The 17,812-nt window shown below is 46.0% G+C and overlaps 2 protein-coding genes across 9 annotated transcripts in view; both read left to right on the top strand.

Annotated features, from left to right (window-relative positions):
* Positions 1 to 17,812, top strand: part of PHACTR4 (phosphatase and actin regulator 4) — a 59,827-nt gene that overhangs the window by 25,604 nt on the left and 16,411 nt on the right. For 3 of the 8 annotated variants that reach the window (XM_085081516.1, XM_085081514.1, XM_085081515.1), the window contains exon 1: positions 10,916 to 11,240. The exons of 4 other annotated variants lie outside the window; for them this stretch is intronic. In XM_085081516.1, the coding sequence (XP_084937642.1) occupies positions 11,195 to 11,240 (46 nt within the window). In that variant the 5' untranslated portion in view covers positions 10,916 to 11,194. Of the gene's footprint in view, positions 1 to 10,914; positions 11,241 to 17,812 lie in introns of those variants that run through there. One more of the 8 variants, XM_085081517.1, reaches the window with a different exon arrangement.
* SESN2 (sestrin 2) overlaps positions 1 to 17,812 on the top strand; it is a 70,829-nt gene that overhangs the window by 38,736 nt on the left and 14,281 nt on the right. The gene's annotated exons all lie outside the window — the stretch shown is intronic.

The following is a 17,812-nucleotide window of genomic DNA, read 5'->3' as shown; positions in this document are numbered from 1 at the left end:
ACCCCCTCTCCCCAGGAAGGCAGAGTTAGGCAGGGATCTGAAGCTGGACTTCGATCTTTGAGAGGTCTATAACCAGCCTCTGCCATGATTTTTGTTGAAATTCAACCAAGACAATGAAAAACCTGCCCTCCCCCCCCCTCCAGGCCTTTTGTCTTAATATTAAGTCTTGGAAGTTGAAGTGGTGATTAGGAAAGTAAACAGGGTCCCTTCCTGCTGGGAAGGCAGGAGTTTGTTCTGCCCAAGCATTGTGAGCTGCCAGGGTTAAGTTACATTTTGCTTTGGGAGAAGAAAGGAAAATCTCTCCAAGTGATTAATTTAAGATGCTGACGCTAATAAAGGGGCTTTCAAGGCTGGGACTGGTGGGAGTATGATGGGAATCCCCTGCTGAATCAATGACATTACAGCCGTAGGAGTGATTCTGCAATTATTAGGCTGAAATGATGTTGAACATGAAGTTAATCCTGTTATCTCTCAGATACTGAGCGAAGTGAGTGCTCTGGATAATTCTGTAAAGGGATTATGTGAGTCAGTCTGGCACCCTCACCCTGTTCAGGGCTTTTTCTTATTTTCCTTTTCAGGATAAAGTATTGATCAGGTTTCTTAGAGTTAATGTTGGGAGGTGGTGTTTGGGGTGGTGTATTGCAGCAGTCCTGGATTTGTATTGTTTAATGAGTTTGATAATGAACACTGTTGCCTCGTGAAGCCATTCACTCCTTCACAAAAAAGATCCCTTGAGCCCATCCCTAAATAGATGTATAGGAAAAGAACTGAAGGACAAGTTTAAAAGGAGACTTTCCTGTGTTACACCTTCCTGGCATCAATGATCTGCCGTTGAATGAGTTTCGGTGATGGGAGACTGTTCTGGGCCATCAAATTTGCAAAGGATAATTAGTTCTGGCTCGAAAGTCTCATTGTACATCTGTGATAGCCTGTGGTGATTGTTCTAAACACAAGTAACTGGTGAGGTGTTTAAAACAGATTATCTTGAGCTTGGTTTTAAGCACTTGGATAAATTGCAAGGTAACCAGTGTCAGGAAAACCCAGGAAACAAAATGATCCTGTAAGGAGGAGAGAAGAGCCATACTGCTGTGGTCATTACAGATGGGGTTGTTTTCCTGTTGGGTACAGACCTCCAGGTTTTATTGGCCTGACTTCCATGCAGGGTTTGGATGAGCTGGAACAGCAGCGTTGTCACCGCCAGGTCAAGCTCTGACAGTGGTTGCAGCAGTGCAAAACTCAGTGACCCTAGATGACCATGTACAGTGGAGAGGTGAAGCACTAACCCCAGTGAGAACTAAGATTTGGGTTTCAAAGTCATGGAAAATGTTTTTCTCTGCTCAATTACCACTAAACCAGGCCTCTTGCTTTCAGCATCATCGGAGTATAGAAGTGATTTTTATAACACCCACTAAAGGAGCAGATGTTCTTGTGCCAGACCAGAAATTTCCATAAATACAGGAAAGTTCTGTGATTAAAGGATCAGTCAGCTTTTATTTTCCAAGCTTTGATTTTATTTTTTTTTTTTAAGGGCTGATCTTATTAAGAACTGCAAATTTTTTGGTGAGGTTTTATTTTTATTCTTTTTTGTTACCTTGAGGAAAGTGTTAATTGTTTTGGAAGATCCAGGGAGCTCATTTACTTCTGAAATGGGCTTCAAGGTTGCTAATGACAAAGTGTCTGGGCTGTCTCAAAGAAGGCAGTGAGAGGCTGTGAGGGCTGGTGTAGCCAAGGGGCCACCTGGGATTTTAGACCAGTTTAAGTGCCCAGGGGCCAGCCAGCCCTGTTGTTGATAAGGTGAAGGATTTAAATGGCATTGCGTTAGCCTGTAATTTTAGGGACCTCAGGGGATAATTCTTACAGCAAAGGAGTCAGCATCTTCCACAAGCATTTTGAGATGGGAATTCAGCACAAGAATGAACTCCTGATTTCAAACCTGAAGTACACAGAGAAATGGTTTAATGCTTGTGTTTATACACCCTAATTTTTGCCCACCATATGCTTTCTCGAAGGTATCCGTGCTGTAACTGCTCTTAAATACTCTTAGTGGAGCCACTTTTCATTCCTGGAACATGGTCTGACAAAGGAGGCACAGACCCCTGATAAATTACTTAATCTAGATGTTTTCCACTGGTTTTCTCAGTGACTTCTCTTTGAACTTCTTGTAGATCTTGCTCATTCTTCCTGCAAGCTGAAAACCCCTGAACTTGAGTTTTGGTGCTGCTCAGTCTGGCATGTTCTGGATTTTGAGGAGGAAAATTCTGATGGATGCCATGGTGGGGAGATTTTGCTGATATTTACCTATAAGATCTTTCTCCCTAATCATCAGTGTTCCCTCTTTGGGCATTGGGAAGTGCCTCATTGAGCCATGGAATGTAGAGTGGAGCTCTTTGGCTGCCTAGTCTCTGCCATCACATCATTCTTTGATCCCAGCGTGTATCTCAAGGTGTTCAACTTAGGTGTGAGGCTCCCAAAGGCTGCCCTTTGGCATGAACGGGATGAATCTTTCTCTGTCTATCCTGCTCGTGTGGGGGTTATCTGCATCCAAGTGAAGGTGGAAGTGCAGCTCCTGTTAGGCTGGCTGAAAGCTTGTTAGCTGACATACTTGAAATAGTCCTGTGCTATAATTCTTGTGCTGCAGAATTTGTCTGGGAGTGTGAGTAAATATTTGAGGAGCTCATTCTTGCTGAGCTTAGGGCCATTCCAATGGGTGGGTTGGAGCTGCTGCTTCGAAGCCCATCCTTGATGGTCTGTGTTGGGCTGTGCTCACACCTCTCACTGCCCTGCTTTAATTCATTGTGTTTGGTTCTGGTCTTCACAGTGTAAGAAACACAAGAAGCTACTGGAGAGGGTCCAGTGGATGCCACAGAGATGAGGGCTCTGGAGCATCCCTCTGATGAGCAGAGACTGCGGGAGCTGGGCATAGGTTAGTCTGGAGAAGAGAAGGCTGAGAAGGGATCCCATCAGTGAGCAACCTTGGATAGTAGGAGGTGTCTCTGTGGGGAGGGGTTGGGACTAGATGATCTTCAAGGTCCATTCCACCCCCTTAGCATTCTGTGAGTCTATGAAATATCTCGGGCTATCAGAGGATGGTGCCAGACTCTGTTTGACGGTGCCCCCGGACAAGATGAGGAACAATGGCCGTAAGCGAAAACACAAGTTCTACCTCAACATGAGGAAAAACTTCTTTCCATGAGGGTTGCAGACTGCTGGAACAGCTGCCCACGGAGAGCATGGAGTCTCCCTCTCTGCTGACATTCCAAACCCACCTGGACATGTTCCTGTGTCACCTGGCTCTGGGTGACCCTGCCTTGGCAGGCGGTTGGATGGGTGATCAGACGTCCCTTCCAACCCCAACTCTTCTGTGATCCTGTGAATTGAACGCCGTTTCCTGCCGGCAGCAGTGTCTGACTGCAGCCCCATGTTCAGCCCTACCAAATGGGAGGACAGGGGAGCATTATTTGAGAGTCTTGCAAAGGGTTTTTGGCCACTGTTTTGGTGTGGTGCTGCTTGCTCCTATAACTAAGGCTACTGGTGGTGCTCTACAGATACAGGATGAAGGGAATGAGGTGAAATGAGGAAGCTGGGAATGTGTGAAGGGTTGTGTCTGCAAGAGGGGGAGCAACTCCAGGCGAAACAGCTTTCCTGCAAGGTTAGGATTAGCTGTACCTTCAGAACTGTCGGTGTTATCTCATCTCCTGACATTTCCTTTAATTATATGAAACGACCTTGACACTGTAAACAATTCCCATGGCATTGTCCCTGCACTCCTGTGAGTCAGTGTGATGTATAAACAGCATTTGGTTTGGGGGACCCAAGGTCTGTATGGTTTGGGACACAATCATCCTGGCTGATTTTTGTGCCTTGTCCTGGCATGGGTCTTGGTGCCTGTGGCTGCCACCACCTTGGTTTCTCAAGATCTCTTGGTACTGGCAGAAAACAGAGGCATCTGGGATTGGGATTTCAGGATGAGCCTAAGGGGGCAGGTGGGGTGCTCTCATTTTGCTTTTGGCTCCTTTGGGCCTCTGTAATTCTCTCCCCAGTTCCAAAGGGGAGGAAGGGGATGTTAAACAGCACAATCCCAGACTTCTTTATTCACATTAGCAGAAAAGCTTTACTTATCATGTTTAGATGTTCAGCCTTGGTGCTGCTGCTTGGAGATACCTCAATGGTTGAGCAAGAGTCAGTATTTGGAATTGAGGTTGGGGTTCACTCACTCTCTTGCTGATGGGTCTTGTCTGGGTGTGACCTGAGATCTGGCTGTGCCACTGTTTAGGGTGGCCCATGGTAGATCTATGAAATGTAATTTGGTCAGATGCACTTCCTAAGTGTTATCTTGTTCCTTAAATAGAGAATAAAGCTTGAATCAACATGAATCACAAAGTTGATAAACTGGAATGGTACCTCTTGGAGTAGTCATCTTGTATTGGGCAAATATTTATCCACATTGTTTCCAAAAGCATATTTGTGCAATAGAAGGAGGTCAGACCTGTAATTACCTGTTAGATTTACTCTGGCAGAAATTGCTTGTAAAAACACAGTACGATTGAAAGGAAGCTTTTAAACCTTCTCTCTGTGTGTGAACCTAACGCTGTGGTTTAAAATTTCAAATTTTATGGGAGTTTTCAGTTGCAAGGGTACAAAAAGTATTTTCCTTGCCAGATTTAAGTGCCCCAACTGAAACTGATCTGCCCTTTCTTTTAATTCCTGAACTGTGGCAGGGAATCTGGGTTTTTCATCCAACTGTATCTGTGGAAGATGATCTGAAGCTGAGGTTGTGTGCCAGACTTGCCTTGCATTTTAATCAGGATTTCCTTGCCTAGTCAATAGTTAAAGCAGAGCAGGTGCGGTGGAGAAATTGGGTGTTCCCCAAAAACTAATCTAAGGCACTTTTGTAAGTCTCCCTGAGCAGAGCCAAGTGAGTGAGGGGGTGGTAAGGTGCCCTGGCACTGCCTGGCTTGTGCATTAATTTGGAAAAAATGTAACTTCAGACTGGGGAGCTGGAGGTGTTGAAGAATAATTTGGATTGTTGGTGCCATGTGGCTGCTGCAAACCCATTGGCTTGGCAGAGCAAAGGCAGTTTAGCTGCAGTTTCAGCTTTAGGTATGAAGAACGAATGCACTTTCTGACATTTTTGTGAATTGTTAAAAAGAGGAAACAACGTTTATGGAGAAATCTCGAAGCCTTTCTTTTCAGTTACTATGTGGGCAGAGAGTCTTGCAGCTGAAGTTTGGCATCTTGAAGGATTAGAGGTAGGAAGAGAAATTTAGAAGTCTGCGGACCTTGACCTGTACACTGAAGACTAACTTAGAGTTAAATATAGTGCTACCTCTTAGGCTTAATTGCAGTTTAATCTGAATTTAGAGGTTTCATATTTACTGATATTTCTTGCTGTTAGCTTGCAGTTGTCAGTATTGTGCTTAACAGAGTTTGTCTCGTTAGTTCTGTAAGTGGCACACATGTACTTACTCTGCTGGAGGACTTGCTATTTTGGATCATGTCTGCACAAAGCTGTAAAGTCTTATGAATTAGGTTTTTCCTGTAAGGCTGTTTGTGATGGATGTGACTGTGCAGGAGCCACTCGCTTGGGAAGAGCACTGTAAGCTGTGCTGGGCCAGCCCTAAAAGCTTGTGCTGGGCAGTGCTTTGGAAGGAGTAGGATATATTTTGATTTTCTTCATCACCATGTTCTGAAGTGGGAATTGTCAGGTGATGTCAGTTTATAGATTATTCCCTGAGTGTCTTGAGTTTTTGCTGCAAGAGATGGTTAAATAAGAGTTAAGCTAAATGCAATTCCTGTTTCTTCTCTAAACAATGCAATAATTAATGTAATTTTCTTCTCCGTGTTTTTGCTTAATGCGTTCCTAATAATATAGCTGGAAGTGGCAGATGGGTATCCTGCCTCTGAGTGCTTCACTGTTGGGAATACGTCGATGCTTTGCTAATGCCTGATGCTTTGCTGGAATGTATCCTATACATGTGCTTCCTTTGGCTTGTGACCAGACTTCGTTTCAATGCTGCTTTAAGGTGCTGCAAAAAGTCGTTTGTCAGCTTTGGACGTTCCCTTACCTCAAGATGGCAAAGCCATGAATCACGATAGTGATCAAGTTAGGGTCAGTCAAGTTAGCTAAGGTGTGACTGAATCTTTAATTTTGTCAAAATTACATTCCTCAGCATTCCTGCACTACTAAGCAAGAAAATACATGGCCTATGTTGTAATTGCAGGGAGTGGTGAGGAGGTATTGATGGTGAGACTTTTCCAGTACTGGCTAAAATTACTTCCATTGGAAGTTGTATTTCCACTGGAAAACAGGGCTGGTGGGTATTTTTCCTTGAGCTCCTCTGGGCCCAAAGCCAAGTTTAATTTGCAGTTTTTTAAGCCTGTTCACTGTGACAATGAAGCGATTCCTTGTGTTCCAGCCACCTGCTTCAACCACAGGGCTTTCCGGGAGCACGGCCTCACCTTCCCGAAGGTGGAGCTGGAAGTGCTGTCAGTCAGCTCCTCAGCAGAGCAATCTCTTCCTCCGGCTGTGCCTCATTGCGGTTAACATCTGTACTGCTGTGAAATATGGCGTGCTCACCTTCCCTGACACCAGCATGTGGGTGGTGGCACCAAGAGTCCCTGACATGCTGGACCTGCTGCCCTTTGCTCTCTGAGGTGGAGCAATTAACTGGTGGGGACATGGGGACTGGAATGCTCTGGGAAATAGGAGTTTCCCTCTTGGAAATGTCACAGGAAGCATGAAGGAAATCATGTGGTGTAGGAGCAGTTAGCTCACATTTCTCATCTGAACCATCAAAGTCTGCAGGACCCAAACAATGCGATGCCAGCTGCTGTATAAATAACCCATTTTCCACTTCCACGCTGGCTTTTCATTCCATCTGAGGAGAAAGGAAGAGCGTCACGTTATGTTCATTTGTTCAGAGTGACTCTGCTGCCTGTTCCCCCTGCTCTGCTGCCCTTGTTAATGGCTCCACACGCTCAGTGTCAGAGCACAGCCCAGAAAGGGTCATCTCTGTAGGCAGCCAGAGCTGTTATGTATAGATACAAGGTTTTTTTCATATTCTTGTTCTTGCAAAGCTGAAAACAAAAATTGTGGTGAAACCAAGTTGATTAGAGGGCTGGAGCACCTCTTTTCCTATGAGGAAAGGCTGAGGGAGTTCGAGTTGTTCAGCCTGAAGGAGAGAAGCTTCGGGGTGACCTAATTGTGGCCTTTCAGTACCTGAAGAGAGCCTGCAGGAAAGGTGGAGAGAGACTATTTACAAGGGCCTGGAGGGACAGGACAAGGGGAAATGGCTTCAGAGTGACAGAGCTGGGTTAGATAGGATATTGGGGAAAAATTCTTCCCTGTGACAGTGGTGAGGGAGTGGAATGAATTTCCTGGAGAAAATGTGGCTGCCGCATCCCTGGGAGTGTTCCAGGCCATGGTCTAGTGGAAGGTGTCCCTGCCCATGGCAGGGGGTGAAATGAAGTACACTTTAAAGCCCCTTCCAACCCAAACCATTACATGAGTCAATAAAACACATCCAGAGTCGAGTTGCTGCTGCTTTTTCTCCTCCCTGCCAGCCCTCCTGGTGAGGATTTCAGCGGGTGCATCTCCTGCAGTGAAAGAGCCTTAAAGGCCCTGTAGCTCCTGCTGACTCTTTGGTGATGAGCTCTGAAGGAAAACGCCCAGTATCACTGGTTTTAAATAGCTCAGTCGGCAGGGATGGGAATAATGCCGGAGTCCTTTTTAATGTTCCTGTGGCTGAATCATGGAACACAAATGTCGGAGTCACCGTGGGTGAATGTGGCATTTCATGTCGGTGTGAACTGAAATGTGAACAACACTAGCTTTATTAGAGGAGCTAATATTGTGCTCATTATGGCTTTTATTAGAATTTAAAGTGAAACAATCCAGAAGAGTGCCTTTTACAATGTATATAAACAGATTATTTACATGGAAATGCCAGGGGTTTAATGGCATGCTGGACTGGATGGAGAGGAAATGAAACTTCAGAGGAAGGCCGTGTACCCTGCGTTTGAGTGTTCACTGCCCATCTTGTTTTATTTCAGCCATCTGACTCTCCTGAAATCATGTAAAATTTTAATTTTACTGGGGTTTCTTGGTTACTAGATTTTAAAAGAAAATGCTGAAGGCACAATCAGCTGTTTCCCTTTTTGCTCTCCTCTAGAAAGCTCTTTGCTATTCCAAGTTTTTAATCTGAAAAAGGTCTTCACCTATCCCTAAGGAGCGAAACAGTTGCTCTGGTTTCTTCTGGTTGCTGCGCAGCAAAGTCAGATGGCTTTTCTTGTTGTTACGGGAATTTTTGACATTTATTACTCTTCTTTGCTTGAAATGTGGGTTTTCCTTTATACTGGATGTCCAGTGGGATGAGGGCAGGTTGCTTTGTCCCATATTTTTTCTCCAGTGGTGAAACAAAGGTCTCTGGAAGCAAAGGGTTGCTTCGGAGCTGCTCTCATACTCTGACCTCAGGCTGCAGTTTAGGCAGGAACATTTTTTAGCCATCTGTTTGCTGTGACAGAATTTGCACCTTCCCTTCCAGAGGTGGGGTTGGAGGATGGACTGATGGGTTTTTCTGGCCAGGAGTCCCTTTGAAAATAAGGATGCTGGTGTTACTTTTGGATTTCTGCTGTTTTGTGCATGTTGTCAGCTGTTTTCTGGTGGGCTTTTGCTTTCTTTCCCAAAAGAGGAGAGAGAGTTGTGGCTGATACTCCTGAATGATGCTTGTGTCCAGAACCAGCCGCAATTTGAAACGCAGATTTGTATCTCTTTACTCCTTGCGTGCCACAGCCCTGCCTTTCAGAAGGAAATATTAATGCTTCTGGTACAGACATTGCCAAATCTTGTTATTCCCTCTGTGATGGTCTTTGAGGCCTGATGAAGGATACAGAAATGTAAAGGACTTTATTTCACATTCTGGTGGGTTCCTGTGCAGCGCCAGAACCTGAGTAATTGTTGTGCATCTCCTGGGCTGCAGCTGCTGTGAATTTAAATACATTTATTTAAGTATCTTTTATTGAAATTTAACCTAGTGTTTCATATTTTACTAATGTAGAAATCAAGGGTCAGAGATATGATTGTGCTGCTGTGCTTTAAGAATCTACTGTGTGTCATTTGTTCTGCAGCAGAGCTTTGTGCATTCTGAATTCAAGCAGATGCCTTATAAAAGGCAGTGGCTTTTATTTCTTAGAAGCCAGGCAGATCTAGATGCTGCATTTTGTAGCATTTCCAAATGCAGGGATGTTTTTTTCCAGACCTCCTTCCAAGCTGGGCAGCTGATTTACACACTTGGGGAAATCTTCCTGCCTTTTTTCTCTGACCTTTTTGGGTCTCTGCCAGATGCCAACAAGTATAAATGCCTTCAACATGACTTCTTCTTTGCTTTAAAGCAGAAGGTCTTCAATTAGATGGAGCATTCCTGGGAATTGGGTTGTTTATTGCTCACAGTGAGAGCCTGACCATGGAGATGTCCATGGTGGGAGTTGGAGAAGAGCAACACTTCCAGGAATGTCCGTGTGCCCTGTGCGAGGGAGGACAGTGGTATTTGCTGTCCACCTCCACAGCTCTGCTGATCCCCTGCTCCACCACTTGCTCCTGCTGTCTGTGGGATGGGGGTCACCTGCCTGGCACCAGGCGTTGAAGACAAGCAGAATGCAGGTGGAGAAGGTGCACGAGGTTCCTCCTTCCTCCTGTGTTTTTACGGCTCTGCTTTGGATGAGGAGTAGATTTGCAAGTTGCCCAATGGCACATTAAGTGTGTTAGTGGGGAAACCAAGAGTACCAACATCTTTGGTGGTGTGTTTGTGGCTCAGCTGAGGTGTTACAGAATTTCAGAACTACCCCTTGCTCTGCTTTGGGGTATGTTTTCGTAGCGCTGCCTCCCTCATCCATGGGGCTGGGAAAAGCAATCCCAGAGCATTTTCTCTGGGCAATGTGCAGCATTGATTGCTCCCAGCTGCATCAGCCCAGATTGACAGTCTTGGATCCGGTTGTTTCCCAGAATAGAAGATTTTCATACTGGGATTGCTTCCTGGGTAGTATTCAGTCATATTGAAGTCTTCCTCTTGCTCACCCAACAAGGACAGGAATACCAAGCACTACAGCAAGTCCTGGTGTTTAAAACCTCTCCTACACTGAGGAAAAAGCAACCTGGATGTGTCACATGCGGTCAGGTTCCTGATTTTAATCTCATTTTATGCTGCAGCAAATTCCTCCTGTTTCTTTGTTGTGGGGTGTAGAGGGAAGACAAGCTGTAGGTTCACAGAAGTCCTAACCCAAATTTTAATGATAAATTAAAGAATCTAAATCAACGTATTTAAACTTTGGAAATCTCTTACTGTGAGGCAGGTGTTTGAGGGTGATGTTTGTTACCTCGGCCCTCAAGCTGTGACATGTGAATTGAAACAAAACTTTTACTTTCTGTGTTAAATTTAAATTTTCTGGTGTTAAATTTAAATTAAGTGAAAAGACAAGCCTCCTGGTAAGTTTAGTGGAGAGAGGAAGTGCTGTGAAATTGTATTTTTATTATGGATTTGGCTGGATGCATATCTGCTCAGGCTCTCTTTGAAATTCGCTTTGCTCTGGGGTAGTGCAGCTCTCACAGCACTTAGAGCACAGCTATCTCATCCCTGACTGCCTTAGTTTGTGTTTAGCTGGGGCTCAGGTAGGCTGTAAATTCCTTAATTCCATTTTGGGAGGTGAAACCCCTTGCTGTGTTGCCGTTAAAGGATTCTCCAAGCCCATCCCTGGGAAAAACACTCTGCTCTCCTCTTCGCTCCCAGCTTCTCTCTCTTCTTGCTAAACTGGATGCAAAGAAGGAGTGAGGGGTGTTGATGATTTGGATTGTGCAGCTAAGTGGCTGGATCGTGGCTGGCTGTCTCCTCCCCTTCCTGAGCTTCGGCTCTAGCCAGCTCTGCTCTGGAATGACAGGCATTCCTGCGTGAAGGGAGCTGGCACGGACACCTATTTATGAGAATCAAGTGCCCAGTCATGGGGGACGGGGAGAGCAGGACCTGTGCCGGACCATCGGACACCAGAGACATGGCCTGAGAGTTGGGAGTCACCTCACTCGCTCGGCTCTTTCCTCACACAAAGTGCTGATTTATCGTTCTAAAGGATTGAAGTGTTCTCAGCGTAGACTTTTCCTCTCTTCCCCTCCTGCTTCTTCCCGGAGTGCTGCTCTGAACAGAATCTCATGGGGCAGCCACACTTCTCGAGACCGGTAAATCCAGGTGCTTTTGGTGAGTAATGAAGGACAGGGGAGACGAGGGAATTTTGGGGCTGTGGCAGGGCAGCATTGCAGGTGAAACGGAGGAGTTGGGAGGAGTGGAATGTGGGACTTGTGTAACTTGCGCCTGGTTGGGGAGACAAATCAGAGAAATAACTCCATGCCCTTCCTTTCTCTTACTTATGTCACATGCAATCACTGTGCACCCTGTTCTCTGATCTTCAGACAGGCTCCAAGCTGCTGTTTTAAGGGATAGCCTCTGGCTGGCATGGATTCAGGGATACTACCTTTGCAAAGCACTTGGACAGTGGTAAAATTCACCTGTGTGGGGCAGGAGCCAGCCCTGAGAGTAAGCCTGGACCAAAGCCAGCAAGAATTGCCTCCTTGTGTGTGACATCACCCAGCTTTTGGGGCAGCTATAGCAGTTTTGGAGGGAGAAGGGCTTGGCAATCATCCCCCTGCTTGTTTTCCCTCTCCACTGTGAGGTATCTCAGTAACAGACAGGCTGGAGAAAACACAACTGTTTAGCCTTAGCAGTAGTCCCTGAGCGCTGCATGTGGGTCAGTTGTGGGTGCTGTTCCTAGCACTGGGACTGGGGAGGCATTGGCTGTGAGGAGACTTCCCACATCCCACTGTTGCCTTTTCTCTCATTCCCACTTGCTGTCAGCTGGCTGGGCTCAGTTGTTCACTCTCGTGTGTAAAGTGGAATTATCTAGTTTTTAGAGAAACACTTGAAGTTGGCACACAAGGAGTGCCCTCAGATACAGATTATTCTTTTCATTATTTTTCACTTCTATAACTTTGACCCTATCAGGAATTTCCAGGACTCAGATGAAAACAGTGATTCTCTTCCCCTCTACCAGTTCACTCCAGCTAGTCTTGTTCAAGAGTTGCTAAAAATATAGAGGTGGAGAGAGTGGAAGGGAGAAGTAAAACTTCAGTTGTCTTCCTACTGTAAGTGGAGATTAACAGCATGTTCTCCTTGGATTTATTCACCAGCAGAAGCCAAGCTTGTGAGTCTTGGGCTCTTTCTCTCATGAAACACCGAGAACAGTGGTAATTTCTAGGAGATTGGGCTTGGTGTAATGATGCTGGGCTTTCTGGAGACGGGCCAGCAGACCTGGTGTTTCCTCAACCACTCATTTTGCTCTCTGAAGTCTTTTTTCATGGCACAGCTCTCAGTTCCTACTGATTAAATCTGGAACTTGAAGAGATGGTTCTTGCATTGACTGTGGCAGGATGCTGTTAAGAAGAGTCCTGTGAAGATTATGGTGATTAGAAATGTACAAAACACAGGGAAGCTGAGGGCTGGGACTATTTGAGGCTGTTTTGTGACCACAACCTTTTATTCCTTTAAGGTCAGGATTCGCATCTTCCCTGAACGATTCAGGAAAACACACACTAGGTTTTTTAAGGTGTTGTAGGGAAGCTAGGAAACATTTGCCCAAAGTGCTTTTTGGATTCTTTTTAACAGCGTTTCCCTCAGAAAAATGTTCACTTTTTGAGTTGTTGTTTGCTTTGAAGCTTCTCTCAGAGTCTTGACTGATCTACTGGACACAGCAGGGTGGGAAAGGAGGGAGCTGTGGTGTTCTCCAGCCCGTGCATCCACACTGTGGTGGCAACGGGAAGGTTTGTGGCAGTGCCTCGGTGCTGGCTTGGGACTGTGATGGTCCTGTTGGAGCCGAAGGTGTTGATGTGTTACAGGTACTTGCAAATCAGGAGTTTTTCTCCCAGGTATATTAAAGATATTATGAGTTGTCATCATCTGCAATTCTTTGATTTTTTCACAGCCTTCAGCCTTGCTTTGTTGGGGTCTCAGACTTGGATCTGAAGTGATTTTTAGCTTAGAACCAAAATTTCTCTATAGCCAAGGTGACTTTTGAGGATGTGTGACCTGAGTTAAAACAGTTTAAAAACTTGTCAGGATTAATTCTGGAATGCCCTGCACTAGATTCAGGTGGGGTTTAATTCTTTAACACTGTGCGTCAGAGGTGCCACTATTCCATATAGCTGTTGCGGGTATCTTCCACATGAGAAACGATCCTTAAAGAAATAAAAGCTTTTTAGTTATTCCTGTTGGTTAATGAAGTTCCTGCTGTGCCTTTTTCCAGGCTGGCAGTGCTTGGCTCTACAAAAGGGTATTTTGGGGCTTGATCCCTGAAGATGAGGATTAACTTTTCTCACTCACATGGTGGGTTTTCCTCCCTGGCCTGTGGTATGACTATTAAACCATGACATTTATAGGAGAGGTTCCTAAGGTCCAGCTGGGAGCTGCCTGCTGGGGTGTTGTGTGTGTGTGGTCATGGTGCGATCATGTGTGGGGTTTTTTATTGACCCCGTGGATCCTGGCTGTGCTGGTTTGACCCAGTGAGAGCAGCAGTGGAAGTGAAAGCTTCACCCTGTTTAATGGGAATGGCAGCCCCAAGCTTGACAGGACCTTTGGGAAGAGGTGACACATCACCACAGCCACTTGCTGAGGGTGTGAGGCCAGTTGTGGCTCTCTAGCTCCTTCCACTGAAATGGTTTCTCTGTTTTGGAAAATAAAAAAAAAAGATTACTGGGGTCACTCAACACCACAAGATGCAGTAGGGAAAGAGCTTTTTTCTGCGTGAAATTTAACTGCAAGACTTGAGCAAAAACATGTCTGCAGGGAAGGTTTGGAAGCACCAGCTGGCCAGGCAAACTGATGGGGAATTGCATCCTGAGCTGCTTGGCACTGCTGGAGCTTCCTGCCTTCTTGTGTGTCCAGACTCTGCCAATTTTGTGACGTTTCCCTAGATTATTTCAGGCTAAACATTTTGGGTTAACACAAATCTGCTGTTTTAAACAGCTCAAATTCACCTGCTTGTTTGGATAGAATGAGATCAGAACAGCTTAAGTGCTGGGGAGAGCGGATCTGAAATGGCAAGAGGCTCTGGTTGGGAAGCAGCTGGGGCTTCACTCTGTTCCCTGGACCAGCTGGATTCTGGGCTCCAAGTGTTCCAGGCCATCTGCCCCAGGAGCATTGGGCAACATTCTGAAGTTGCAGCAGGTATTTTATTCCTGATTTTTTTTTTTCCTCAACTGGGGCTCTGTTGGAACATTAAGCACAGCATCCAGCTACCAGGGTGGGCTCTGTGGGGCTCTCCAAGGTCCAGGGTCACTTTTCCAAAGTATGGGCTACTACTTCTAGAAGAGTTAAACAAGGCCCTGCTTTGGCAGGTCACTTTAGGGACCTGCCAGCTGGGAATCTCTTGACCTTCTCATGAGGACTCTCCTGGCTTCACCCAGGGCTGTGTGACCTCATTTAACCTTTTCCATGTATTTAAAATGGCTTTTCCAGCCTGGCATCACAGTGAGGGTGAAGCTGGTCTCTTGGACACTGCCTTGCTGCTGATCAAGGGCCACGTCGGGTGAAAGCATCAGATTCTTGATGCTTCCCACCCTTCCCTCAAAGTCTGGTTCCTCTTTTTTTGCCCCGTTTAATTCCCCGAGCACTGTGCTGTGGTTCCTTCCCAGTTTCCAGTGCATGACTCGGATAAGGAAGGGTTTCCCTCTTGCATTGCAAAGCAGCTTAAGGACCCTGCTGTACCTTGTAGAGCAGAGCAGAAGGAGACACAGCCTCAGCAAGTTTGGATTCTCTGCCTTTGCAGCAAAGAAGTGTCCTCTGCACCATTTAATGGAGATTTGAGCTGGAAGTGGGCTGTGAATGGTAGGGAAGGTCCATTGTGGAGGGAGTAGGAGCACTATCTAACGTGAACAATCACTGAACAATAAGGTTATTTGAATACATGTCTGTAAATCTCACCTCCAGCTGCTGGTCCAGGCACTCATTAGCCCTCAGTGTCATAATTGCTTCACAACAGACAGCTTTAAATGTCTATTTCTCTGTGGTAATTAGAGATGGGAAAAGCAAGATGAGTGTTGGGGAAGGGCAGGACAAGCTCTGTTGTGATCTGCACAGCAAGACAGAAAAAATCCCAGTGGGGATCTGGGAAGGAATTGCTTCCCTGGCCATTGGTGTGACCAGTGGGCTGGAATGGTCTTGGAATATTTAGTAACATGTCAAGTTTTATTCTACACATAGCAAAAGGGTGGTGGAAATTATCTGGACAGTTTTGTGTTCTAGTGTACCTGTCTCCCCCTCTTGCCTGGCTGTTTTTGGGCATGGAACTGATTATAAACCAACAAAAACAAGTGTTTCTGTCTTGGACAGCACCTGACTCTCAGCAAGAGCCTATGAGCAGATGTGACATGGTTGAGGGAGTAGTGAGGCAGAGAAGCAGGACTGAGTGATTTGCCCTTGATGTGAAGGTCTTGTGAAACCTCCTGTATTCACCTGCGTGTTTGCAGTTCTGGCAGTGAAACTCCTCCCTGGGATGGTATTTGCTTTGACAGCCATACGTTGGATGCAGGAGCTGCTGGAAGAGGTTCTGCCTGGAGTAAAGTCACATGTGGGCTCTTCCCACCCTCTCTGTTCTTGGCTGCTCCTGCTTTGGGGGTATCATGTGTCTCCTGCAGTTTCGACTCATCCTTTCATGTCCTCTGCTCCTGCCTGGCTGCTTGGAGGAGCTGGTGGCGGAGGAATGCTTGTCATTCTCCCTTTAACTGGAAATGGAGATATCCCAGCATGCTGAAGGTTCTTCATTAATCCCTAGACCTGATGGTTGTGTTTTCTTTCAATAATTTACTTGGCTTGGTGCAGCATTCTGACTTCTTGGGTGGTAGGCAGCACATAATGACATTTCTCAGAGCAGCTCAGGGAAGGGGTAGAAATAAGGCGATGTTGGTGTACTGCTGCCTTCAGCACTGTTCTCCTTGGAAAGGTGAGGGAAATGCCTTTGATGACACTTGGGATTCAAATTCAGTCTACACCCTGTGCTTGGCAAACACTCCTGCCTGCCTGGTGAAGTTTGGGAATGCTCTGTTGAGCACAGTGAATACTGCTTGTTAAAATTGCATATACAACTCCAGGGCTAATGGTCTAGTCTCTGAAGAAAGTGCCTCTAAACATGCAGGCAATTCCTCATAGGTTTCTGGGAGCTTGAAACGTGGGGGGATTTTTTTGTTTCGTTTTGTGGGGGTTTTTTGCCCCAACTTCACCCACCTTCCCTGCAGAAAATCACAGATCGGTGCTGACATGGTGTGTGTTATTTTCCACGCAATTTCTCTCCTGTTATGAAGTCAGGGTTGTTGGTTTTCTTTATTTAAAAGCATCTCAGATGCTGAATTGATCTTGCTTTTTCAAATAAATGTTGGCTGACATCAGCTTTTGACTGGTTCAGAGTGAAGGACTTCTGTTACAGGGCTGATTTAAACAGAAGTACAACCAATAACCAAACAACGCTCCAACATTTCCCGGTTTCCCTCTGTTGTTCTTCTCTTGCCTATTTTTCTGTGATCTTCCATTCCATTTGTGCTCAGACTGGAAAACTGGGGTCTGTGTGTCCTACAGTGACACAGCGATGGCCTGTCCCCAGCCCTGTGGCCTGAGCTGGCTCAGGAGCTCTTGGCTGTGGCTCCCTGTGCTTCACACTTCCTGGGATCTGAAATCTCATGCCGGGAAGCACTGCGGGGTTGCAAGTAGCGCTGTGTCAAACAGCTCTTTTTTTTTCTTTCTTTATTTTGGTTGTTGTTGTTGTTTGGTTGTGTGTTGACAGGGACTGGGACTGTATCCTCAGTGGAGATTTTTAGGACACAGAAGATACATTATTAGCTCTTTGTCCTATGTGTGAAGTGGCTTTCCCCTAAAATTCTTTTCCCAATCTCTTTGCCTCAGGAGATGGGATTCTTTGCTGAACTTTCCTGTTACCTATAGGGCATTGCCTGTTCTGCAGGCAGTCACACAGGCTTATCTGAAATTGACTAAAAGGTCTGTTGTGCTCCCAAGCTCCACAGTCTCTGACTTGCAGGCTCCAAAAGAAGACACCTGAGTGAAGTTTGTACCAGGACCCTCCAGCCCGCTGGGTGTGGTGGGGCTGGGGGATGTCTCTCTTCTCCGTACAATTTTTCCATGGAGCTCTGCCGTGCCTCTGTCCCTAGTGATGAAGGTGAGGGATTCTGTCTCTGGAAATCCTGCCATGGAGTGAGCACCAGCTGGCTTCACTTAGCTCGTGTGCGCTGATTTATTTTTTTGCAGGCAGTGCTGGGTTCTGCTCATTACAAGTGCTCCCTTATGTTCCATCAAATACCCCAAAACAGCAACATCAGGCAAGGCAGGATCAACAGTCCCCAGATTAGTGTTTTGTGCTCTGGTTCTGCTTCAAAAGTGGTTTCTTTGAGTCGGGGGTGGGGTTTTTTTGTTTTGGTTTGGGTTTTTTGCGTGTCCCTTCCCGCCTCCATATCCTTCTTGTGTTGTTCTCCAGAGACTCCAGTGCAGTAGGTGGAGCACAGGCCTGTATTGTGTTGCTTTCCTGTGGAGTTGTTGCTCTTGGCCAGCTTTGCTGCCCTTATTTATAGAAGGAAGATCAGAGAGGGGAAAATCTAGCACATCCAACTGCTGGAATGGGTCTAGTGATTTTTGGGGTGTGGACAGTCGTGAACATCAGCTCAGTGGGCTGGAAGGTGTTTGTGTTCATGTAATGACTTGTGTCCAGCACCAATTGC

Source organism: Lichenostomus cassidix, chromosome 23 (assembly GCF_008360975.1).
Source record: "Lichenostomus cassidix isolate B80296 chromosome 23, HeHo_3.0, whole genome shotgun sequence".
NCBI lineage: Eukaryota > Metazoa > Chordata > Aves > Passeriformes > Meliphagidae > Lichenostomus > Lichenostomus cassidix.
This window is presented reverse-complemented; position numbering and strand designations above follow the sequence as displayed.